The 27271-nt window shown below is 38.0% G+C and overlaps 1 protein-coding gene across 3 annotated transcripts in view; it reads right to left on the bottom strand.

Annotated features, from left to right (window-relative positions):
- The window catches only part of atp11b (ATPase phospholipid transporting 11B), a 66751-nt gene that overhangs the window by 32360 nt on the left and 7120 nt on the right, over positions 1 to 27271 (bottom strand). For all 3 annotated transcript variants that reach the window (XR_013771433.1, XM_079245571.1, XM_079245570.1), the window contains exons 2-27: positions 25439 to 25555; positions 24736 to 24825; positions 22989 to 23069; positions 22504 to 22611; positions 20928 to 21056; positions 19642 to 19745; positions 17828 to 17875; positions 17540 to 17604; positions 16385 to 16466; positions 16141 to 16291; positions 14521 to 14718; positions 14273 to 14431; positions 13258 to 13442; positions 11276 to 11344; positions 11077 to 11150; positions 10684 to 10787; positions 9801 to 9982; positions 7346 to 7549; positions 7022 to 7175; positions 5584 to 5686; positions 5334 to 5479; positions 5150 to 5209; positions 4018 to 4145; positions 3720 to 3858; positions 1865 to 1930; positions 1170 to 1273 (exon numbers count right to left, since the gene is read on the bottom strand). Coding sequence is in view for 2 of the 3 variants with exons in the window: in XM_079245571.1 (XP_079101697.1) it covers positions 1170 to 1273; positions 1865 to 1930; positions 3720 to 3858; positions 4018 to 4145; positions 5150 to 5209; positions 5334 to 5479; positions 5584 to 5686; positions 7022 to 7175; positions 7346 to 7549; positions 9801 to 9982; positions 10684 to 10787; positions 11077 to 11150; positions 11276 to 11344; positions 13258 to 13442; positions 14273 to 14431; positions 14521 to 14718; positions 16141 to 16291; positions 16385 to 16466; positions 17540 to 17604; positions 17828 to 17875; positions 19642 to 19745; positions 20928 to 21056; positions 22504 to 22611; positions 22989 to 23069; positions 24736 to 24825; positions 25439 to 25555 (3050 nt within the window). In the remaining variant the exon portion in view is untranslated. The remainder of the gene's footprint in view (positions 1 to 1169; positions 1274 to 1864; positions 1931 to 3719; positions 3859 to 4017; positions 4146 to 5149; positions 5210 to 5333; positions 5480 to 5583; positions 5687 to 7021; positions 7176 to 7345; positions 7550 to 9800; positions 9983 to 10683; positions 10788 to 11076; positions 11151 to 11275; positions 11345 to 13257; positions 13443 to 14272; positions 14432 to 14520; positions 14719 to 16140; positions 16292 to 16384; positions 16467 to 17539; positions 17605 to 17827; positions 17876 to 19641; positions 19746 to 20927; positions 21057 to 22503; positions 22612 to 22988; positions 23070 to 24735; positions 24826 to 25438; positions 25556 to 27271) is intronic.

Genomic DNA, 27271 nt, shown 5'->3' with positions numbered 1-27271 from the left:
GAAAGCAGTACAATCATTATGCGGTGCTAAAAGAAAAGGGGAGGATAAGCGCTGCCATGCTTGTCATCTGAGGTGAAAAGCCATATGACATTTGATTAAGCACTCTAAAAACAACAATGGAGGTGGACAGCCAGAACATTTTGCCCTGTGCACTCTGATTTCAGGACTCACAAGCTGAAGTCGTGCTCTTCAAATAATTTTATTAATCCCTGACAGCAGAGTTCAACAATGGGTGTAGATGTCAGACTGCAAATACAAATTATGGCCCAATATGATCAGGGTGGCTCCTACAAGTCTGAACTGGCTGGACAGCGTAAAGTGGTTAAGATTGATCGGATCGGCCAACAATCCTGGCAGATAATTACAGCGGATTCTCGCAAAGTCTCAGTGATTTCACTGCAGTGACAAGATTGTCTGTTTCACCAAAAGCCGCAGCCGAATGCAGGAAAAAACCAGGAGAACCGCATAGCGACAACTTACACATCAGTGTGGCGGCAGGTGAACGTCTTTCCAGGAAAAATGATCACAAACTGTTAAACATGCTTCAGTACATTAGGTGGTAAATATACTCAGATTTTAAAAGGTTATCTGAGTCAACGATGAGATGGAATATATTATAATAGAAATTAATGGTTTATTTTTTAACATGTTGAAATTAAAAGCAACAGTAAATACATATTAGTCATGATAAAAAGCAAGAAAAAAATAAAAAAAATAAATTCAACTTGTTTTGAAAAGGAGTAGGAAAAAGTCTAACGTACTCTTATTAGAAGTAGAGTTAAAATCTTCACAGAAGATTAAAAACTAAATACAAACAAGCCCTTATAACGAGAAATCCTTCTCTTTATACCCTGGAAGACATTTTTAAACTGCTGCATGCTTGGAAATGATTTCAGGTCAATATTAAGGCTGTTCCATAATTTTTACCCCCCTAAAATACTAAACTATGAATTTTGAAATAAGATTTTCCCTTTAGGCGGTAAGCTCCTGCATACACAACACTAAAACTCTTAGTTTTTCTTGCCCCAGGGTTAATGCAGGCTATCCAAGAATTTTTTATTTTAAGGGTTTTCTGAAGATGCTCTGTGGTGCTCACACGGGACAGTATTTAAATGTAGGAAATCATTCTTAAAACTATGACAAATGATTTAAATAAGGAGAAAACTCACCAGATAATGCCTCCATAGAAGAGAGAAAAGATGAAATAGAAGGCAATCGAGCCCCATGTCACAAAGTGGTTCATCCACGTCCAAAAATGAGTCTCTAATGCAAGCTGTCATTACACACATGAGACACACACATACAAAGACACACAGAGACAGGGAGAAGAAAAATCAGCCTGGAATAAAACACTGACATGAGGACTGCATCAATAAACTACAGCAATCTACTGCGGTGCTGGAAAAGAGACCTTGACCCCCAACCTGTAACAAATAATCCTCTGCAGTTAATGGCTACTGACATCATCCTTTTCCCAACACACTGTATTTCACACTGGGAGTGTGAAAACACAAGTGTGTCTCTGAGGACCTGAACATGTTATTCAGCTTTTGGTTTAATGCAGATGGCAGCCGAGTGTTACCTGCCTGCTTTGTGGAAGCAAAACTCTTTTTTCTGTCCAACTGAGGACGTGATTTTAGTCAGTTTACTATTGGGGTCTTTCTATGTTTGTTAGGTTCTGAATTTCCTCTCTCATTTATAATCCCTGTATGACTTAAGCTGTTTAATGCTAGTTTTGTAACCAAATACATTTATCATACCAGCCAAACATATCAGTTTATCACAGTAAAATGTTCAAATCCTACTTCATAGTATTCTTAGAAAGAGGGACTTTTTTTCGTTCTCAGGACTGAACAGGACTTACCTTTAAGGTGACAGTGATGACCATAACAGTAAACACAAGCGTTCCAAAAGTCCAGTTCCCGAACATCTACAAATGCAAACAATGAGTCAGCTATATATCAACTAGATTATACGGCAATTGGTTATTAGTTGATAAGATTTTATGACCAGATGGAAAAAGAAGCTTTGTTAACATGCATAAACCTGGTTAGTGGCAGTTTATCAGTTTATCAGACACCCTGAGCTCACCGCCACCCTCCATTCAGTCAATCACGGATGGCAAAAAAACTAGACAGAGTAACTGAAAGTACTACTTTAGCTAAAGCCACAAAAGCTTTTGAGTCGTGACATACTGGACCAGGTAAGCAGACGTATGCTTTAGTTAGTACACAGAGGAGAGCTCGCCTGTGGTTAACAAGCCATGTTACAACGGTGTGACTACCCTTTAAGAATTCCACAGCCGTGTAAAGGCTGAAAGCTGCTGGAGGCACAGCTTTGTCGACAACCAATTCAAAACCTGGAGTCTGAACACTGAAGTTTCACAGCGAGGGGTGTAAAATCAAAACGAAGAGACATATATGAAAGACATGGTCACACCTTTTTTTTTTTTTTAACTTTCTCTTGTGGTCCTTAAAATGATTATTATCTTTTAGTCCACAACTAATCATTTAATGATATGGTTATGGTTAATGATATGATAGATGGTTAATGATAAATATAGAAATAAATAAAGATGTTTGCAGGTTTTTAATTAAAAATCCATAGTATGTCAGAGGATGGCGTACATTTTAAGCATTTGTGCTCCATGTTTAAAGAGAAATGAATGATTTAGGTGGGATACGGTAGGCCTTCGTGTTGGTGATTCAAATGGAATAGATTACGGTTGTAAATGTGATGTTTTTGCAACAGCAAAATTGGAAGAATCAGACGTTGTTATAAAAAGTTCTGCCCCTTCTAGCAGTATTATCAAAATTTTAATCAATTGAAAACGAGTTGATAAATCTTGTTGAGTCGTCTCATTAACCTCCTAGGGAGACATGCATTCAACTGTAGAACAGACTCTTACCAGCTGCCTGTTAGCTCGCAAGATCTGAAGACATGCACAGCGTGAAGGCAGAAGGAAAAAGGCGTAATCAACAAAAGATGGAAGAAAGAAGACAACCAAGAGAGCAATCAAAGTGAGCGCATTCAGAAATGGCAAATTTTAGAGAGAAAGAAAGATGTTAAGATATGCAGCAGAAAAGGAAAGAGAAGAACAGAGAAGATTTGCTCAATTGTTTAACAGAAATGATGAGAAACAGGTAGGAAGGAGGAAGATCGAGGACATAAGTAGCAAAAGTACCAGGCAGTAATCAGTACCATCAACTGCACCTAATAATCACAATATATACACAAACAAACATACTCATACAAACACAATTAGCTAAAATTTAAACCATCACTTTCCTGCTTGGTTTGAGAGATTTCTCTCTGCAACAGTTTTCAGGGTTTCCTCTACAATGTTAACACATCCAGTAACAAACTACCAGGCGTGATCAAGTAAAGAAATAGCCGTTTATGATTCAAAACTAGTCCTGAGCAATGGTTAAAAGCACGCAACGTAAGCGTCACCACATAGTTTCCCACTGTGTCGGTTTATTACAGGCAACTATTCTTGGATCTGTTATTTTATGTTGCCATAAAATGTATATAAATCTTAATTATACAAACATTCTGAAATAATTAAACCATGTTGTTTGTGTAATATGTCATTACATGTTTCTGTTTTTAAATCCATCTACCTGCCAAGGGACAAAAGGTAGAAGTTAGCCATTACCTGGTCCTTGTTCTTAATAAACAAGTTGAAACATATCATCTACATGCTGACAAACACACACCTGCCCATTGCCCATGAGAGTTGTGTCTTCTCCCATCAGTATGTAGGATCCAAAGAAGAAGACAAAGGCATGACAGAAGCCCAACAGGGTCCAGTACAGGAAAGTCCGGAAAGACAGCAGCGAGTTCTTGCTGATGTCTCTGTTGATGATAAAAAGATGCTTCATTATTAGATCATTGCGGATGGAAAAATCCTGCCAGAAAGCAGCAGATTTAGCATAAAAAAACAGTTCAGCTGCTTCTTGCAAACAGTGAATGATAACATACAGCGTGCACTTTGGAGATGCTCTGTGGCGTTACCTGTATAGGCCCGGTTTACTCTGCAATACATGCGGATGGACCAGCTGCTCAAACAGACTGTACACCAGGATGGGCAGCGAGGTGAAGCAGATGTTGTACAGTGTCAGGTAAACACTGTCATACAGAGTCTAGATTGAACAAAGACATTGTTTCATTCAACACCAGACGATTAACTAAATGTGATGCCACCAACTCATCAGGGGGAGATGCTGAACTAAGTCACACAACTGAAGAAAGTTAACACACGATATGTGTACATAAAGCAAAATGAAGGTCCACACAATAGCAGCACCTCCCACTGTCACTCCTGTTTAGTGTGAAGCCCATTTCACACATGAAAAGAACCATTACCGGGTTCATCAGTCTGTTAAAACGATGGCATTCAGACCTTCACACATTAGTCACTTTTCTGTTACCCTTCATTTAGACATGGCTGTAAAAGTGATGCAAAGAGCCAGTGTGTGAGCAATGTTTGAATCAAGTATGACAACATATCATGTTGCCACAACAAGTCATATTAGCATGCAAACCACACAATGGTTCATGAAAAACAGCCACAATGGACAGAAGCAGCTAAAAAGTTCAACTTTTTAACATGTTTACGCTGATTGAACAGTGTTGTACTCATTTGGGTTAGACAGCATGACAGTAAACAGTGTGGCTGACTTGAGGGAGGGGGTGATAATCATTTTATCTGAGAAGACCAGAGCTTCCATACCAGCAATGCTGATTTCATTCATGCATGACATGGAAAAGTTCAGCTGCAACCAGTTAATGGAAAGCAGTGCATGTGTGAAAAGTGCTTCACTTCATCCAGAATTATTTCATTTCAAAGCTGTGAAATATTAGTTTTTCCAGAGTAAAATGAGGAACATGAACAGGATAGCAACTAAAAAACACTGGGTTTACATCAGATATTTGTTTGTTCTTAAACTTCATATCATCTCAAAAAGAGGAATCATAGAGGATAACAACGCACAAACTCACACTGAGTTCTGCAAAAAATATAAAATCAAAGTGTTGAATTGTATTGTACAACCAACACACAAAAACATCCAGTAAATAAAACATTAAGAGCAAGCACAAAAACAGTGACATGGATCAAATGAAATGGAAATATAAAAAGACTTACTTGTTGTGAAAACAAACAGAAGAACTGGTATAAAAACTGGGGCGTGATAAAACACACATTCTAGAAAAGAGTGTGAAGGAAAGACATTAAAAACATGTGAAAGCAGACAAGCAGCTGATATAAAAGCTTTTCCATAATTTAACATGAACACTCGGAACCATCTCAGACTGCAGCCAAATGTTACCTTGTAGAAAAAGTACTGCACTAGCGTAGCTATTCGGATGTAGTAGAAGTGACCGTGGACCAGCAGTAGTTTAGCCAGAAACCTGAATCTGGCAATTGCATAGTCACTGTTCCTCACGGCCTGACGACCCTCCTTTCCCATGATACCTGCAGACATCCGCGCGCACAGAAACGTAAGAGGTGATGGAGAGGATGTGTCTGAGTACAAACACAGTGGCGTTTCTGTCTGCGTAGCTACAGAATGAGTTTACCTATGCCCACATGAGCTTCTTGTATCATACTGACATCATTGGCTCCATCTCCGATGGCTAAAGTGATGGGTTTTTCTGGTGAGGTCTTTAAAAGGCGTACCACCTAAAACACAGAAAAGTACCCCTGTTATATGAATGATGTTTTTGTCCTAAGTCAAGACAAGAACACATACAAAATATTAATAAAAAGTGAAGTTTCTGAGCTCAAGAGAAGATCATTTGAGACAAAAAGAGCATCTGTGTCACCCCTTATTATGAGTCCAATCCAATCAGAGAACACAGCTTGCATGAGAATAAAATAGCAACAATATGTCATGAAAATCTGCTCAGCCAGCATTTCATTGATTTTCAGCTTGATACATAGCTAATGTGGTGAAACTAATGCAAGTTTTGCTACTTTAGATGCAGTCGGGGTTTTGACAGCGTCTCAGACATTGTAGCTACATTTACATGGAGAACTTCCCTCTAATCAGCACGAGCTAACTTTATTTATAAAAGAACTTTCCGACACAAACAGCTGAACAAAGTAAACGTAAAAATTACAGTAAAAATATTGGAAAAAATAACCATGATTTTATATATATAGTGTGTGTTATTTCTGTGCCTGCTGGAACCACATGGAGGTTCTGAATTATTACACACTGCACATGTTAAAAGTGTTTGGATCTTATGAAGTTTTTTCCATCATGTAAACACACAACTGAATCAGGTCACTTCATGTTGTTCCTATCCATTAGATTGACTTCAAATGGATAGGAGAAGCAACATGTGTCCACGTCACAATGCTGACCTTATTTTAATGATGGTTTATTTATAGCAATGTTCAACTTTGGGGGAAGAAAAAAAAAAAACTCAGCAAAAACCTAAAGCTCATGTTTGACCTCACCTAAATAAACCAATGAAGTCACAGGGGGGTGGAAAGAAATAATCCACACTGAGCCTTCACGCTGCTCTGGAGCCCACAGACAGGATGAAATAATAAATGCACTGTATTAATATGACACTTGTTTATTTTTGCTGACCTTTTTAAAGTTTTCTTATTGCAAGTCATATTAGCTCATTCAAGCAGTTTTTTTTCAAAGCTTACACAGGCGCAGCCTCCGCAGCGCTCTGCTGTATCATACACATAATCACACACAAATGAACTCCATGGGGTTATGCACTCCAAGGACACTTCACCATGTGGACTCTGGATAGGACAGATCAAACCACCAACCTTCCTCTTAGCCGTGAATTCATGGTTTTTTCCTATGTAACCTTTGAAAAAAAACTTCTGATAACTCGCCCCAGTTCCAGACGTCAGAGAGACATCTGTTTTATATATTTGAGCTATGACTAACTCTTTAGAATACCAAAATTAGAAATTCTCAGAGATACGTGATTACTTAATATTTCTGAGTGTAAAGATGGTGTGAAGATGCAGGCAGGAGGTCATCACCTTGGCTTTCTGCAGCGGAGCCATGCGGCAGCAGAGCACGGCCGAACAGTTTTTACAAACTTCCATAAACAGCTTCTCGTGTTCTCGCAAAGCTAAAGACAAACTGGCCCCATCTACAACCAGTCCGTGCTGAATGACGTGGTCTTCTTTTATCCTGGAAACAAATGGAGAGAAAGACCAGGATATGAAAAGAAAAATGGAGCAAAATAATTGCATTTTAGTTCATTATCCAGCATATTGTCATTTTACACCAAGTAAATCGAGCTTAAAAGCTTATGAATATCTGGATTATAAGGAGAGTCACACACACACATGCACACACACCTTCTGGCCAGTCTGCGGAGCTGCTCAGCACACTCATTATCTGAGCGCTGTTGCAGAAGCTCCAAGATGTTCATGGTTCTGTGGAAGTGTCCACAGGACAAGCTGACACTGACCGCTGTCTCATGTTTATCTCCTGTCAACACCCACACTTTGATGCCTGCCAGTCTCAGAGCTTCGATGGTCTCCTGGACTTTGTCTTGGAGTCTGAGAGAAACAAGAGAGAGGATGAGTAGAAGACACCTCCATGTGGGGGAAAAAAGTCAGCTGATTCATACTTAATTAGATTAGATCAATCCCTGAGAAGTGGAGGGTGAAACCTTCCTCACAATCTATGCCGTACTTATTTGTCAGAACATGGTCTACTTCTGACCACAGCTAATGTTTCATAAACCATTAATAAACAGGTGATATGATCAAAAATGACCATGCATTGCATTTTTTTTTTAAGACTAGAAACAGAGGGAAATGTTAGTCATCTCTTCTGTAAAAGAGGAGATCCTTTGATCGTGACCATGTGTTCCCCGCAAGCAATTCATTTCAGAAGCAGAAATAGGGCAGCGAGAGAGCAGAGAGAGAAACAAAGTGAGAGATGTTGAGGCTTATGTGAGGAGCAGATGGTGAGCGGATGCAAGCACACAGCAACATTCATTTCCAGAGATGCTCAGTGAAGTGACGACGGCATCTCCCTGCAGACTATACATTCTTCATTTGTTGCAGACTCTTCCTTCCACTTTGTAAACATCTTGATCATGCGTCTCCTACTCTTCAATAATGTCCCAGTTTTACTTTGAAGTCCATTCAGATAGCTAACAGAACCCTTGTTTAGAATTTCCTTCAGTTTGTTTGGTCTAAGCAACAGTTTTATTTCTCATCAACAGCAGGTGAACGTTTTACAATGCCTCACAAGTAGCAGCTTTATGGGACTGCACCTGGATGTGGCAGATAACCAGTTATCTAGGCCTGTCATGATAAATTTTGCCATGCGATTAATTGTCTCAGAAATTATTGCGATAGACGATAATATGGCAAGAAGAAAGTATGATGGAGGATAACTGTCCCTGGGCTTGACCAGGTAATGGTCAAGTATTAGTAATCAATGGTCGGTAATGAAGAGAAACATAAAAATATTATCAAATGTTATGAAGCCAAACAAGTTACAACACCACTTGGGGACTTTTCATCCTAACCACATAATAAGCCTGTTGGTTTAGAAATAAACTGAGCTTAAAACTCGGCTCAACTGAAGTAGTTGCAGAGATTCCTGATTTAAAACATTTCACACTGGACCAGAACAAAGGATAATAATACTGACAACTTTAATTACAGTGAACTACACTGTCACACTACACTACACTGCTTGACTTTATATTCTTCAATAAAAAGGGGCCCCTGGAGAAAAAGTTGGGGAACCACTGATTTAGTTGAAGAAAATTTTCACTCAACCATCTCTTGACAGCATCCAGACACCCAGGTAAAAACTGAATTTTAAAAACATCCTGAGGTTTAAAAGAAATATACACCTGGATATCATCAGCATAACGATGATGAGAGAGATCTTTAAAAGAGCCTATCGTGTCCTGCAAAGGGAGCAAATATAAAATGAACAATAACGGACCCAGAACGAACCCCTGTGGAACGCCATAATCAAGAGATGAAGGTGACGACCTGAGCTTGACAGCAGCCACAAAGAATTATCTACCAGAGAGGTAAGAAGAGAACCATTTAAGTTCAGATTCAGATACCCCAACCCAGTGTTTCAGGCTGTCTAGCAGAACCTGATGATCTATAGTGTCAAAAGCTTAGGTCAGGTCCAGCAACAATAACAATGCAATGACCTGTATCACTCTGCATCAGGATTATCATTGGACACTCTAAGCAGGGCTGTTTCAGTGGCGTGAGCCCTGCGAAGACCAGACTGAAACGATCCAGGATGTTGTGTGTCTCTAAAGCAGCTGGAAGCTGCTTAGCAACTATTTATTCTAAAATCTTAAGAGATAAAAGGCAGATTAGAGATGGGTTGATAGCTGCTAAAAACAGAGGGACCGAGCTGAGGTTTTTTAAGATCCAACGTATAGTTTCTAAAATCCAACGTATAGTCACTGGAATTGACTATTTTTTGACTAATCAACAAATAGCAACTATTCAACTATTAGTGGTTCAAGCTCCACACATTGGAGTTTAATATTGAGAAAGCTTGCAAACAAATAGGATGACTATTGGTTTTCTGGCACCCCCTCCACTTCTTGGCTGTAGAAATGCCAATAAATGTAATCTTCCATCCTGAACTCTAGTGAAGACAATTAAATATGCAAACACAGCTAACTCTCATTTTGATCTATAAGCATTCAAGCAGTTTTTCTTGCTTCTTCTGTGCTAACAAATTAGTAACAAGCTATGAATCTGACAACCGTTCCATCACCAGTATTACTCAGATTTATATTTAAAGTCTCCGTACTTGTCTTCAACCCCTGTTGCTCCCAGAAGATGCAGGTCTTTCTCAATGTAGTCAAAGGCTTCCCGTAGTCTCTCCTCCCTCTGCTGCAGCGCAGTGCGAGCAGCTGTGAGGCACCTGTCCACGTTGATGTACTCTTCTGGACTAAAGTGGCGACATGCAACCACCAGGGTACGCAAACCTTTCTACATTAGAGAAAAGTGGAAATGTAAACAGCAGAGAATTTAGAGCAATATATAAATATGTCATAATGTGGGTTAAAAGTAAAGTCAAAACTATGTGAGTAAGGGATGAGTGGCTTAAAACCAGAGCAGAAAAAAATGGATCATAAGTTGCTTTTAATTGACAGAAGCCAACTGGAGGAGATGACTCGTCCACAAATCAATCCAGTCCGGAGCACAACTTCTGATTACTGATGTCTGATAGCTTCATGTGGAAGACGGATATTGATGTGTGTGTGTGTGTGTGTGTGTGTGTGTGTGTGAGACCATTACGATGACCTATTTGTACCGTTGTGAACACAGCCCAAAATGTAATTACTGTTAAAGTCAAACTTACAGACGCAAGACTTTAAAGGTTTAAATCATTAGTCGGTGTATATATATATATATATATATATATATATATATATATATATATGTATATGTGTGTGTGTGTGTGTGTGTGTATGTGTGCGCACGCGCGCGTGTGTGTTGCTAAAAGTGCAGAGGACACTTTTTTCCATCATACTCAGAAGGTGTGAAAATTCAGAGAAAAAAGACCCACATTTTCTGTGGCAAGTGTGATGTAATACCAGGAACTTGAAAAACATCTGACATTGTGTGTGTGTGTGTGTGTGTGTGTGTGTGTGTGTGTGTGTGTGTGTGTGTGTGTGATATTAACTCACCAGGGCAAACTCGTCAACGTGAAGTCTTGTTTTTTCAATCTCACCACTCGTGGTGAAAGGCAAAATGGCTGATTCAGCCCCCTTGGTGAAGAGCACTTGTCCTCCTTTGAAATAAAACATGAATAACTTGTAAAATATACAAAAATAAACACCAAAAAATACTTATACTTATACAAATGCTGCAGTTTACATCTCAAGTAAATTCAATCTGCAGGATTCAATGCATTTTTTAATAAATTTATTTCAGTAATTTAAGTCAGTTTTTCCATAATATTGGTTTGTTTTCTTTATTAACCTATTTTTAAATTGTTTGTCTTGTGCTGTAATTGTTTAGACTGGAATCAATATTTTTTTTAAATGATGATAAACATATTTTAAAGCAGACAATGCTACCTGAGGGGTTCTGTAGAATGACGCTCATCCTCCTTCGGTCAGCATCAAACTCTAACACGTGGAGTAGTTTATACCTGAGGGACAGACATAAACACTGCTGTTGATCTAAATTTCTCACTCTTCCACTTTTCCATTGTCACAAAGACATTATTCTTACTGCATTAAGAGAATTTGTGAATTAAAACTCAGGGCGACTTACTTCTCAAACTTGCCAAATGTTTTAATTTCCATCGTTTCACCACTGCTGCCAGTGAAGGCCACACCAATCCTGAATAGGGTTAGAAAAAACACAAGACAATAGTCATGGCTTCAAGTATGAGGAAATGGAAGTCGGACACAAGATGCTTTTTCTTTTATTATCTATTATCAATTATTAATTTTCTCTTATTATTATCTTGAGAAAATTAATAAAATAATTTGTTTACAATTACTGACTGCTGAGATACGGAGGGCTGCAGTCTATGGTTTACGACATCCATTTATTCACTGAATAAACATGGCAGCACATTTAAAAGAAATGTAGATCAACAATTACAAAGCAAAGATAAGGTTGAAACAAGTTTTTGTTAGCCAGGACCGATAAACTAGAAACTAACTGCACCTAACAATGATACCTGAGATTATGTTTGTCTGAACGTCTTAGTTCCGTTTGTTCATCAACACAGACGGACAATGGAGCATGAAAGCAGAGGACCAGCGGTAGTTAGAAAAGTAATTGAGGTATGAACAGGAGTTCAAGATAGGTCGGAGATTGGAAGTTGGTTTTGGGAATGACGTCATATCAAAGTGAAGCGTCTTATTGTTTGCAAAGTAGGAAAAGTCAGAATACCAATGTGGTGACAGGCAGGAAACTCTTTGTTTTGCTTCTGTTTATATGTGTTATCATAAATCCATCAAAGCTGAAATATTTTCTTAGTTTGGTCATAAAAATATATAAGAATTTGACTTTAAACATAGACTTGTAATACATTTGATTTTTGTATGCTGCAAAGTATCTGTGCTTTACGCAAATTATAAATGTCACAGCAGAAAAAACAGAAACTTCACAATTGTACATGCAGACCATGTGAGTTTCAGGCCAGAGCGGGACAAAACTGCTCTTATTTTAATCAGTTTTCTCTTGTTGTAAAGAGGAATAAAGAGGCTAACCACATTATCCAATGTTTTGTTCACAGCAAAACCTGCAGATGTTGCATTATTTAGTGTTTTAAACATGGACACAGGCCCTGTGATGGACTGGCGACCTGTCCAGGGTGTACCCTGCCACTCTCCCAGTGGTTGCTGGGATAGGCTCCAGCTTTATGTGACCCTGAATTGGACTAAGAAGTTAAAAAAATGGATAGATGGAACATGCCCACAATTTGCTAAATAGTTTACAGGTAAAGTTGAAAAGAAATACATTTAACATTGATTTATACACACAAACAACCACGTTTACAAGAAAATGACTTTTTATTAACTTTGTTTTGATTTGTCAGCAGCCATCTTTAATGTGTGAAGTTGCAGTTGGTGTGTCTGTCCCTTTCTGAGTTGGATAACTCTGGTCATAACTACTGAATACTTATAATACTTCTAATTGCATTAATCTCAAGGTAACTTCGCATTTCTCAGTATCACCTCCGTTGACCAGTGTAAAACTTTGATCAAAATTGACCACGACTTTATTGATGATGGAGCTGATTCCATTGCCATGAAATCTTCTTGTTGCTCCTTGTCCTCCGTTGTTGACATGACAGGTCCGTTTCTTTCCAAACCTTTTATTTATGAATTCTGCAATGTTTTCTTGGACTATTAAGTTGATTTTAATCTTTTTTTTAAAGGTTCAACGCCTTCAGCTTCCTTAAATCATACTGCTGCAGCAGATTTTGTCCAAACTTTATTAATATTTTTTACCTTTTCAAGCCATCTTTGATACAGGATTGCTGGAAAGGCTTTTTACTACTTCCAGGACATTGAACTGCTGCCTGCGCTAAACTTCCTGTGAAAGAGTCTGAACTCCATAAATGTTTTAATGTCCTCTCTAATAACTGGCACTAGAAGAAGTGCTGTTCACTTGTAAGAATTTAACTTCGGGTCAAAATCAAGGAGGTGAGCGTACAGACATTATGGCCAGTTGCTTCTCAGCTTCAGCAAAGCTAAAGTTCTTCTCTTAAGTCTGAACAAGAAAGATGTTAACTTTACCTCTTTGCTGCCTCAACTAAAGCTTTCTCATCTGGTGAAGAAGCGTAGTATTCCATGTTAGAGGAGAAACCATTGGCTTGTGAGAATGGATCTCCTCCTGCAATCAGGCAGTCTGGCTGATCGTAGCTGATCTGAACGGTGTGACACAGTGACACCGCCTTGAGAAATAACAATTCCTCTCCCATCTGGATAAAGACAACAGGGAAGGAGAGAGGAAGAAACATCAAACCTTGCTCCAAACAGTAAAGCACTGTGCATTGATGTGATCATAACTCATGCGATTCGCAGGTGAAGGCCATTCACATTCTGTGCAAAATCAATATAATGTGTACAAAGAAGCTCTTAATTTGCAGTAAAATTAGAGTAATGAAACGATTATGCTTCTGTACTATGAAAGTGCATTTGTATGTTTCTGTATCAGTGCATGTGCTGAAAGATCAAAGTAAATAAATGAGAAAAAGACAGCACAGCTTAAGTCCAACATAGGCAGGATCATGAAGTCAATCCCATACATTTACTGTCACAGCCTGAAACACCTCAATCTTTGCTAATCTTAATCTGATGTTCCACAATCTGGACAATGCACTTTACACTCCTAAACAACCCACATGCACTCTCCCTTTCAGCTCTAATCCTCCAGTCTTCTCACACCATCTACACACGACACTCTTCACAAAGCATCCTAAAATTGTTCTCATAACCACCAAGTCCCAGCAGTAACTTTGTGAAACAAGCTTGGTGTCTTGTCCAGAGACGCGTACGGATTTACCATGGAATGAATGTTGCCACTGGTGGACAACTAGCTCTTCCCTCTTAGCCAAAACCATTAGTGATGCATGCATAGTGTCTACGTGTTGTTAAAGAAACTCAAAACATGTCATTTATGTTTCAATCTAATTTGACATAAACTCACATTCTGTCTCTCTGATGTTAGAAGTGACAATAGTGTATTCAGTCTGCATATGTCTAAAGAAAATTAATGCATCATACATACATTAATAAAATATTTAGTTACCAGGTGAGCTGCAGAACCATCTGGAGAATCATCTGTCATTCCCTCTGGTACCAGTTTCCCATTGACTTCCCGGTACTTGATTCCATTTATTGAACACTCGCGGAACTGCATTTCATTTTCTGTTAGCGTACCCGTCTTGTCAGTAAACACATACTCCACCTAACACACACAAATACACACACAAATGCATATATTACTAAATGTGTGCTTGCATATGCAAGTGATTTTATTTGTATATTCAGTCATACCTGCCCCAACTCTTCATTGAGGTCAGACGTGTTGACCTGAGCTTTCTGGTCAGTTTCCTCGTGGTAAAGGTCCAAATCCCAGCCAATGAAAAACGAGCCCAGAAACTTCTGCATCTCCACAGTGACGTACAGCGAAATGGGAATGATGAAGTTATAGAGGACCAGAAAGGCCAAGAAGTCTGAGATGAACTTTAAAATCTAAAGTACAAGAAAATAAAGAAAATACATTTTATGAAACAATAAACCAGGGAGAGCACAATGGAATAAGCCTGATGTCTGATATCACACAAGGAGTATGAGGTCAAGGCAAATAAGACTTACAAAAGGACCAAACTAAAATAAGAATCAATAAACTGAATAACCAAATTAAAATAATTCACAATTTTGCATTTATTTCCTAACTTTGCATTTATACATTTATTTACACATATTTAAATATTTATTATTACTGATGAGTGTTTTCAACCTCATTTCAAAGCAAAATTAGAGACCTGTAAAAATCAGTTCCGTCCAGTTCTTACAAGTTACTGTTCTAATAATAAAAAAATAAAAAAAACACATGCAAATATAAAGAAAGACAGACAGACGAATTGCGATTATGATACATTTAGTCTGAATGAATCTGAATTTGTTAAGTGTACAAAAGAATAATATTTTTAAAAACTGGAGGAAAATATGAAGGTTTTCAGTCAGAAAAAGTAAATCTTAGCCACACACAGCATGATGGGAAGCTCAGCACAGATCCTTCTAAATTAAAGCAGGCAGAGTGATTCATTCTTATTAAAAAAGATAATTACTTCAGGTGACAGCAAAGGAGAGGGAGAGCAGACTGAGCGAAACATTAGCAGCACCAAAAGTCGTCTTCATGTGACTAGACATGAACTCCACATGCACACAATAAATAAACCATGACTGTGACCTGAAGAAAACAAAAATACCTGTTGAAAAAAAGGACATGAAATAATGCACTATTTTAGAAAAGTGTTCTTGAAAGGTGTTGAAATCTCAAGGCCATATTAAAGAAAGTGGATTTTTAAAGCACCAGAACTCTTTGGAGCACTGAGTTAAAAATGATAAAAGCTGTAGTGGTAAAATATGTTCCAATGGGACTAATGGAGGTCAAGAACACCTAATAACTAAATCTTAGGAGGATTTTTAATTTATTGGAGGCCATTAAGGAATGAATGGCTTGAGCACAACAATATCTGTTTTGTCTCAATAGAGAGACAGCTGGTCTTCCTGACGGATTGGTTTTGGCAGGTAGGCTGCTGCGACAACAGATTGGCCCAGTGATAGGCACTTCATTCTTGGTTCTTATCACACAATCTAGAGACACTAAAACTGTCCCAACAGCACTCCTCTCCGTGTACGCGTGCACGTGTGGTTTTCAGCTTGGCCTCATCTTTAAACTTCTACCCATTCATTTCTATCTACAGTAAGCAGAACATTGGTGATAAAAGACAAAAAAAGAGAGACATGCAGGTTAAACAAGACATGGAAGTGAAATACTAACTAAAAAGATATATATTAAAAAAAAATCTTATCTTTGTGGCTCACAACAACGAACAACAAGAAAAAGTCAATAAAAATGCATTCCTCTGACACATAAAGCAGACTAACCGGACTGCTGTTTCTCTCTTGTTCAGTCTTTTGATTGTAGAAAGGCTCGTTCCATTTCTCCTCAGCCTGCCAGGTGTACTTCAGGATGGTACTGAGGATGGCCTCGAACAGCAAGATGACCAGGTAGATGATGAGGAAGGTATTCATTGACCTGACATCAGGAAACATTTTAGTATTCAGGGTTTTATTCAGCACAGCATTAAACAGAAATATTTTGGTAACCTAAACAAATAAGCCTCCTTACTTCTCTACCGCTGAGCGCTTCTGAGACTTGCACTTATAGTTCAGAGCCATCTTGGATTCCATCCCTGTGTAAACTGCAACACCTGCAACAGCACAGCTGATTTAGGCATTACATCAGGCTTGCAGATTGTCACCTGATCAGTTTATGCTTGTAGTCATGGCAACATAAAGCACCAAACTGAATTTCCTGAACAATCCTGGTAATAGGCTTCATTTCTTCATGCAAATTAACTGCAGTTTCATGTGTGCAATTAAACTATCCGAGTAGTCGAGAGGGTCTGAAGAATGAGGCTGGGCTTGATATTGGACGGTGCTGGAAGTCCAACCCTGCCCCCTCAACATTTTTGATTGGTGGCCATTGCTAACCCTAACGGTGTGTTCAGACCAAACGCGTTTTGAGCATCAAGAGCGGCAGGTTTCCATGTAAAGTCTATGTGGAGGCGCGGCAAAGGGGCGTCAAGCTTTCTCACGTCGCGTTTTCAACGTGGGGCGTCAACCAATCAGAGCGCTCAGCTCGCAGCTGCTGGAGGATTTCTGTGGTGAACCCAGACACGGGGCTGAGACGCCATTACTCCATACAATATTTAGGATAAGCATTCCATGCTAAAAAGCTGAATGTTACTGATTTGGCAACGTAGCAGGATACGTTGCCTAGCAAAGCTTCGTTTATTAAACGCTTTATTTATTAAATAAAACCAATCCATCTCTCTACTGCACCGCCATCATTCAGACTGACCGGAAGAAAAGCTCCGCCTTTCCCCCTCCCTTTTCCGCCCCTGCCGTGTCTTCCGCTTGTCTGGATCGAGCGTTGGGAGCGTTTTTGGTGTCGGACACAAAAGTCGACCAGCGTCGAGCGTTCAGCGTTTTGAGCGTCAAAAACGCTTGGTCTCAACACACCGTAACACCCATTGCCTATCTTGCCACGCCCATTTGACATCCAACCACGCCCAATATCCAGCCCCGCCCCATTCCCCAGGCTGCAGCCTCGGGTTATCGGAGTAGTCTGGCACCATCATCAAACATGCACTGTGCTCAGTTAGTCACATTCCACCTGTGGCATTAACAATGTCCCAACTTAACTGTGGCACCACGGTGATAATCGCTGAATGTTGTCATTTGCTGAATTTTTGCTCTCATTCTCATATTTCTGACTCACCGAAAATCTCTTTGGTATTTTTCAACCTGGCCCCTCGGAGCAGCAAATTTTCTGGACCCAGTGGTCTGACATATGAAACAAATATATACAGATCAGATTATTGATATTTGAAGGGATTTCATTAATAAATGAACATCTGAAAAATCCATGCAATAACAAAAACTAAAGAAATAAGAAAACATGTCCAAATATAATCCTTTGTATGTATAATTCTGGTACCAATAGTTTGACCATTCCCAGTTATACTGAGGAAGATTTTTTTTTTTTTTTTTTATTGACTGGTCTTACCTGACAATTTCTTCACCATGCTGAGTCACAGTGATACGACCTACAAATCTGGGAGATACCACATAAATAATGGTTTATTGCACTGATGAAGGCCATAAATATGTTCAAAGGGTATTCCTCAGATGACGAGCATTAGCAGATTAACTGAGGAAGGCTTCTAAATGGGCATAAACAAGCCATAAGTGACTATTTTACACAGCAAATCAAAAGCTATAAAACGCATTTGCTATTGGAGTTGCTTTTTGGTTTGACGTCACTCTTATCTGAAAATGTTAAAACAATAACAAACAAAATCAACACATTTTACATATGGGGTCCAAATCTGACTCAAGTTTAAGATCTTCTGAAAACAATTACGCATCATGAGAACACAGTCAGAGGTCAAACTCCAGTCCGAGAGGGCCAGTATCCGGCAGGTTTGTTGTTGTTTCTCTCTACCAACACAGCTGATTCAAATCAAATGGATCCAGAAACTTCTCGTCAACCTATTTATAAATTTTGGTTGGGTGTGTTGGAGGATGGAGAAAACAAAAACCTGCAGGATACCGGCCCTCAAGGACTGGGGTTTGACACCTGTGCCTTACATGGTGGAGGACTGCTACTACAGCAGTAGGAAACAAGACTATTGATGTTGCACATGCATAAAGTACATGGAAACCCTGTGGGGGAAAAAAGGTGACAATTTTTGGAATGTTTTAATCGATAAATTACAATTAAGAAACCAAACTGTTACTGAGGAAAGCAGTGAAAATGGAAAGCTGAGCCTGCACAGCGTTCACAAGACGAGGTCCAGTCAGGTAAAACTTATTCCTGCCCAAAAGGGCTCATGTCACTCTGCAACTAATCCCACTTCACTGGCTTCTGGTTGCAGCACGCATCAAATTCAAAGCTTTGCTTCTGGCTTACAGAACAATAACCTTAAACGGCTCCTGTCTACCTTTACTCCTTAATCCAGAGCTACACTCCATCTCCACAGTTACGCTCTACCAATGAAGACACCACCACAACGCAGGACTTCATCGCTAGCCAGATTCTTTTCTTCTGTTGTGCCACAATGGTGGAATGATCTTCCAAACCCTGTCCATCCAGCAGAGTCCTTGTCTAGTTCTAGGAGCAAGCTGATGACTCAGCTCTTCACTCACTTCACTTCCATACTTCGTTTAAATATATTTGTCAGGAGGAGTTGGAGAACTTAGTCTAGTTCTTTGCAACAAATATTGTGCTAGCCATTGTTTGTATTTTAATATAGGGAATATTGTGGCGTTGGAAGAAAAAACAAAAGAAAATAAAGCCTCTAGCACTACATGTCAACACCTGCATCCAACTGGACCCCAGTAGTACACCAGCACCTTCCTATGATGTTCTCTACTGTGTGATTTCATGCTAGTGTTGTTCTTACTCTAATATGCAAGTCATTTTGGATAAAAGTGTCTGCTAGATGACTGTAGAATAGAATAGAATAGAATAGAATAGAATAGAATATCAACAACAATCTAATGACTAGAAGTCTGGAGCGTAGAGGAGGTAGGAAATGATGTGAAATGCATATTAAGTGATATCAACATTGGTATTCATGTATTTTGACACATCTATCAATAGAGGTCATATCAACGAGTCTTCCTCACATACCAGCTGAAGTCATGGAATTCATACTTTTCCCTTTGTACTCTTTATAAGATAGCAAGGCGAATAACTATTACTATGCAGATGACACTCGGCTTTATCTCTGAAGCCTGATGAAATCTACTGAATTCTTCGCTGTGTAGCTGAACTAGATTTACACCTTATTCTGTGTGCACATGTGTGAAGATTACCTATACAGGTCGGGTTCGGGTTGTTGACACTCCACTACAGCCTGCAAAGCCTCAAGTTGGGACACTGACTGACACACTGATGTCTCTGGCACAGAGAAGTGGGTCTAAAAATGAAACACAAAGTTTAATATTGATGGTGAAAAAGCATTGTTTAAAATGAAAAAAGATGGTTTACAGATAAAAAGAAGACACCAATAAAAGGAAAAATTAAAAATAGAGATTGACTGAAAAGCTTTTAACTGTTAGAAATGGTTTTATCAACTGGGATTGCTCTGGTGGGAGGGAAACAGTTAGAATGTGATGAAGGATTGCTGTATCATATTGTAATCATATTAGACAAAAAAAATAGACATGTATTTATCTGTCCAAACATATTAAAACACATAAAAAGTGAACAATCATTTGATGTTTTTCACATATACAATGTATCAAGTTGTGGCAAAAAAAGTTTAAAGTGTAAAACTACATGTTCAACTTTTCTTTTAACTGGATAACCCTGCATTGACAGTTCCACTGAATTTCTGGTCCTGCTCTTCTCTTCTGTTTGATCATGCAAAGCTTAAAATGTGGGGAGAAGAAAGGTCCCAATTCTAAAATGAATAGAAATCTGATGCAAAATATGCTAATTTTAAATCATTCATTAGTAAATACACAATATTCACACAGTACCAAGAAAAACTTTTCCACTGAAAATACACATGAGCATAGACATGTGACGGACTGCAATAGACTGGCAACCTGTCCACAGTGTACCCTGCCTCTTTCCTGCTAATGCTGGGATTGGCTCCAGTCCCCCGCAACCATGAACTGGATTAAGCAGTATAGAAAATAAATTAATGAATGTGTCCACACTCAATCAGACACTTGCACAAAAAGCTTACAATACTCCTGTAACCCATACAGACAGAACAGTTTTTTCTTAACTAAATTAAAATAAATAAAATATAAATAAAAAAATAAATAAATAAATAACTGCTAACCTTTTCTATCAAGTTACGTGTTAATGACTGAAAGAAGATCTCAGAAGATACACATCTTTAATTAAGTTCCACTAGCTTTATTATCTAGCATTATCAGAATACCATCAACCCACTCCTCCTTTGCATCCACCCAGCTCTCTCTAGTGAAATCAGGCGTACAATTTCCATTTGTGGTAGCGCTGCGGATCAAAATGCAGTAAAGTTAAAATGTAAAGTAGAATTTCATGTTTTTCAGTTGAAGTTCTTGTCTAATCTGGATACGCATGCCTGCATGGTAATGACATGATTAACATAATGCACACAGACCTTAAGGTTGGTCTCTCCATCTAGGCTGGCTGTTGTGATGTGACATGTACCATCTACACGATCTGACGACAGCAACACCAGATCAGCTGGAAACGTCTCATCTTTAGCCACACGAACAATGTCCCCCACCTGAACGCAAACAAGGGGAGATTAAGGTTGCCTTGTTTTTTGGAAAATCACCTTCAAGTTAAAAAAAATAAATTTAAAAAAAAAAAAGAAAGAAAACCCCAAGAGTCTAGTGTTAAGCTGGTTTAAAAGATAACATGAATACATCTTCAAACTTACAGTATTGTTAAAAAAAAAGGCTTAAAGGCATTTCTCTTTTGGTTTATTTTTGGATAAAATTCCTTCTGAGTAACTGAACATGATCCACACGTCATTGGTTAGTGACCTTTCCTTGGAAGATGTGCGATTTATTCTGTGACAAATGTTACAACATTATAACTCACACTCTGAGACTGCCACCAACACACAGTCGGACATTTTTGCACCATTGTTTTTAAACCATTTCACCTTGTTAGCCGTTTGTTTTCAGGCTGTGAATGCATTCATATCACATGTACCGCCTAACAGACTCACTTGCCTTTTAGCTAAAGCACACACATCATCAGTGCAGTGTTGCATTAGCTGCAGACACATAAGTTCCAGAGTATCTGAGGACTCTGACCTCAGAGGATTTGTGTACTCTATAATGTTCTGAGTTAGAACCATATCATGGCATCAAAAACATTACGTCACTGAGGCAAGGAAACAGCAAAACTTGTTTGTACCAACATGTGGGAGGCAGGTTTATGAATTTCAATTTTTTTTTTAAAAAAAAAAAAAAAAAAAAAAGGGAAACAGCAATAAGCTAAAAGCTAATTTTCCTAAATGTTATCAGTGCCATTTGTGGACATGACAAGAGGAGCCTGCGGGACAAAAGGACATGGGGTTTTAATACAATCAGGTAAGACTAGGATGAACCACTTACATCTAAGAATTACGATAAATGGATAACTATTTTCATGAAGACGCTGTAAGCCACAATGACAGAGAAAAAAAATGCAGCAGCTACTTCCAGTGGTGAATTAAGCTTAAGTTAATCATTTTTCAATTATGCATTAGTCACTGCAATTTCCTTCTGGGATTAATAAATGATGTTTCATTTAATTTCAGTCTGAGAGTGAGATGTTTAGAAACAGGTTATAATCTGCAGTGAGTGAGAACTCATTGCGTAAACCTTGCAGGAGAAATTGAATGAGCATGAACACAACCAGTTGCATTGATTTGCTATTTGTGTTACAGCTACAAAGATCCAACATTCCATACTGGTGCATTTCCAGAAACCAGTATTAATGTATGAAGGAAACCTTTTCTATTAAACATTATTCATTAACTTTATTCTAAATGAATCCCCAAATTGTATGACAAGAAACACGACGTAGACCACAAATTGGAATGCTAAGCTAAAGTTAGATCAGTTTTTTCAAGGTGCAAACATGAACTTTCCATAATAAGATATAATCAGTCCATGGAAGGAGCAGATAATCTGAAAAAAAAATAAAGTTGTTTCACAGAATTGCTTTAGCATTCTTACCCTGATGTTTTTGGATCTCGTCTGGACCAGACTTCCACTGCGAACCACAAAAACTGGAGCACCATTCACCTCATTATCAGCTTTGTGTCTCAGCCAGTCTTCATAGCCCTGCAAACCGTCAATAAGTTACATGTGAAATACTGAAAATAACAGTTTAGTAACATAGTTTTATTCACAGACATGATTATATAATCTAAAAAAGCACCTCTTTTAGACTAAATGAATAAATAGTTTAGGCAATAAAACAATCACAAATATCTAGAGAGTTTTTGTTTTTTTATTCTCACAAAGTAATCAATTAAATTTACTGGTCACCGGTTCATTTTTTTCACCTTCTCATTTGGGTTTAATAATACATTCAAGTGAATATGTAACTAAGTGGACTTTAACATGGGCTTTTGATGAGTTTGTGCTGAAAATAAAATAGTTGGTTCTACTTATTCAGCTTGTGCAGAAGGAAGCCTATCATGTTCTTGTGATCTCACCTGTTTTATTGCCGTTACTGTGATCACAAAGAAGAGAGGGAGCCCACTGGTGACTGGGGAGGTTGGAGTGTCTATCATTAACTGCAAAGAAAAATACAGAGAACGAGGTGTAGTGATGTCACAAAGTTTGAAGTGAAAAAAAGAAAAGACACAGTTGAGTCAAAGTGGGTGTGACGGCGAGAACACGACTAGAAAGAGAGAGAAGTAGCGATTGATGTGTCAAACAGGAAATACATCTAACTTCCCATAAAGGTTAACTGTCAGATCACGTTTCCTTAACGCAAAGTAAAAACCTGTTCTTTATTTCCCCCCCTTAATCATGACTGAATGCCAAACTTTATTGTTAATTCTCTTCTTTATCTAGATCATCAAACATGTTTGTCACACTGTAAGAAAAGTCTGAAATGTGCTTTTTTTTTATGCATTTCCACACATCCAAGATGTTAAACTTAAAAGTTGTTCTGACATAAAAAAAAATACAGCCATGCAAATGCCCACAAATAAACAGAAAAGAACATTAGCAGCTTTAAAGACAACTTTTACTACAAACATGTGGAAGCTGAACCTTAATTAACTAAAAATGCAGGATCTTGTCAGAAACTTAAAAACTTCCAAGCATAATCTTTAACTGCAACTTAGTTAATGTTGCATGAACTGGAACATTATTGGCCTGTACTGCTGCTCTGGTTACTGGCATTACAAAGCACATCATTGAACACATTTCTGCTAATTCAGACGCTAAAATCTGCAGATAATTTTGAGTGATGCCAACGAGTAATTGATTATGTCTTCTAAAAGAAAGAAAGTTATTACACACTGAGGTAGGATATGCAGCCCAAATTACAGTAAAATATCGTTGTGGCCTCTGAGGTTGGGGGGAAATGCATTTATCAGATGCCATTTTACATGTTGCATTGTTTAAAAGGTGGCTTTAATGGCCAAAGGCAGAAAAGATTTTCTGGTTTGCAAGAACAGATAAGAGGAAGGCTGCTTAAAGCTATACATAAAACCAAACAAAAAGGGTTTCAAATGTAGGATTTCAGTTGTACAAAAGGTTTTATGCAGAAGAAAAAATGCCAGCTTTACATTTAAATTACATTCAGTTAGCTTTAAGCGACAGTGTTAATGTAAAATTAAGGTTTCAAGAAATCAAAACGTTAAAAAAAGTACAATTTATCCAAGCCTCACTGTGACCACTTCTCCCGTGTTTGATGAGATGACAGTTCATAGTAGGTTTAGAAGCCATCTTTCAAAAAGGTCAGATTGTTCCTCTAAGAAAACGTCTTGTCCATCGTGTCAAGATAAGAAAATGTCCTTTCTTGGGTAATTTCAACCTTAGCTGACTTCAGCTGTGCTGACAGCTTGAGTGGATGAAAAGACAGCCTTTTCAGACAAAGTCAAGTCGATTGCTTTGGCTTCAGTACACGGTCCCAAATACATCAGATGATGACTGAAAATCTGAAAGCCAAATCCAACTTAAACACAGGATGACTGATGAATAGTGAAGGCTCAACGCTTTGGGCTGGCTGTAAAGACACACATATTGCTAAATGTGCGGGTGTAATGTTTTAATACTGAGGCAGACCAGTCTCTCTTCTGGTCCATAGAAGTTAATGAGGCATTCACTCATGCAGAAAGAGACATGCACACGTTCGTATGTGGCACAGGAAAGCTGAGGTCGCACATGACTCATCATCAGACGGTGAAAACTGCATACCACAAAAACTGTGTGCCTGTGTGACATTACCTGAACAAGGAAGATAATGAGAAAATAGAAGTTTGCTATCCTTCTGAACTGCTCAAATAGATTTTTGGGGACAAAATTCCAAATTGTGTACTGAAAGAGAAAAAAAAGAAACAAAGGGAAAAGGTCAAAGACTAAACAGTTCATTTCAGCTGCATATCTGTATGATTCAAAAAGCCTTGCAAAAGGCTTCTTCTTCAGTTTATTGTCCTTCTGTCCAGTTAGCCTTCCAGCTGACCTGCCAATTCTCTGGAGAACAAAAGCTTTTTGTGTGAGCTGATCCTATCACCACCAAATCAAGCTTGAAAATTTTCTCTTCAACCACATTAACAATTCAAATCTATTCATTTTAACAAAAAAGCAAGATGGTGGCACAAATCAGTTTAAAGTTTTGAGTTTCTCTGGGTGACTAGCTCACGCATTGCTTCTGTCATTGCTTAAGCAAGTGTTGTGGTTTAGTACCGCATAACTTATTTTGAAATCCCACGCTGTGAGAAGCAGCACAAAAAAAAAAAAAAAAAAAAATCAGTCAAATTCTTTCATACTCTACTAGTTTGTAAAATGGTTAATCTTTGATAAGAAATCAGATAAACCAATGCTGGTCAACCTAATTTCAAGGTTTTACAACTGTGTTTTAGTAAGACAGCTCATCTATTTGAGATCTTAAAACACACCAACAACACAGGCTTCAAGCAAATATTGTTACCTTGGATGAAATGATTCTGTTGTCTGCAAAGCGTTGTGGTATGTAGTGGCCATGCTGTGGAAAACGGTTCGCCACATATATCGTCCTGGTCTCGCTCTGATGAGGGGGGTCGAAGCCCTGAGAGAAGACAGGGAGCAGAGATAAGATGCGAGAAAAGATGGCAATGTTACTTACAAAGGTTCAAGTGTTCTGCGAGTCATGGACATATAAGAGATGCATTTCTAGCAACAACCTCAATCCCACCACAAATCATTCCCAAGAAGTCGCCTGTTGTCATGATCCCTTTCAAAGAACATCAATTTTGTTTTGGTAAAAATTTAAAGAGTGCTTTTACCCTCTTTCTCAAAGCATTTCTGGGGGCAGTGTGCATTTAACGTTTTATAAATTTTTTTAAATGTTTTTAATCTACAAAAATCAGCAGTATCGGAGAATTGTGAAAATCGCAATTTAAATCAAATCGGCACCCAAAAAATTTGGAATCGAATCGAGACAAAAGCATATCGTCACAGCCCTAATATTCATGAATGAGAATGTTATTTTGGTTAATAATTCATTTTGGTGGATGTTAAGGAGTCATCCAATACGTTTCCACTCATTGGAGAATAAATAAATATATGATATAATTAAACATAATGTCATTATGCAAGTTTACCTTTGTATTAAATTGGAAAAGAAAATGATACAGCAATATGCTATAAAAGATTTACATAATATAATAATGATTACATATTTTATAAATATTTTCTTTTCTAAATATCACAAATAAACAAAAGAAAGTATCATTGCATATGTCTGTAGAGGTAAAATATTGCATTTAAAAAAATGTTGCATTGTTGTTTTTTTTGTTTTTTTTTTATTAATTCATAAATGAAAGGTTGAACTAGGGATGTGTGATGTTCAATTTTTGGCCAATATCCAATATGCTGATATTTCATTTGGTTATTTGGGCAACTATAATATTTTGAAGCCATTATTAGCCAATACTGATGTACCGATAATATCACACACCTCTAGTTTAAATGTAAGAATGTTTTCAGCTTATTTGTCATAATAACATCGTTGGCATCTAAATATGCTACAAAAGCCATAAAAGGTTGACATTTTCCAACCGTCATAAGTAGGAATGGTTATCTGAACAAGTTTAAAATGGAATATTTATGGCAAACAGAACTTCACTGTAGATCAATGACCAGAGTCACACTGGAACAAAGAAACTTTTCACTAATTCAAAGTAAATGGATGATCCCAAGCTAAATCTTCACACTCGTGACCCCACTGAGAAACGTGCAACGTTTTACAAGTTAAAGTCAACAAAAGACATGAAAAAAATTACTAAAGGAATATTTCGCTAACTGAGGTGCATAGACAGTAAAGTTGCAGATCCATAATTAATCCAAAAATGCGATATTCAATGAACATGGTCTCATTTCTAATTGATGGTGATTCATTTGACTGTATGTTTCACTGCATTTAACACCATTGCTGCGCATTAACACCAGCTTTTTTTTTATTTAAATCCTAGTCAGTTTGCTTGAAAAGTTTTCGTCATTGAAGTGACTGAATGTTCAAACAAACTCAGTTTCTGATGAAAGAAGTGGATTTGATCCATCAACAAATCTGGGTCTCAGTCCACTTAAGTGGAGCAAATACAAGAAGCCTAAAAAGTTCATTTTGGTTCATGGCATCATGGGTAAAAAAATCCCAAACATACGTGCATAAGGGATGATAGGCAGCTCAAAACAAGAGAAATGGTTTGCAGTTTGATTTGGACAATCTCAGTAAAAGTTTTAATAAAAATGCAACATGATCAAGACCTCTAAGATCTGATTCAGC

Source organism: Telmatherina bonti (genome assembly GCF_933228915.1).
Source record: "Telmatherina bonti genome assembly, chromosome: 8".
Taxonomy (NCBI): domain Eukaryota; kingdom Metazoa; phylum Chordata; class Actinopteri; order Atheriniformes; family Telmatherinidae; genus Telmatherina; species Telmatherina bonti.
Note: the sequence above shows the minus strand (reverse complement) of the source record. Positions and strands in the feature narration are given on the sequence as shown.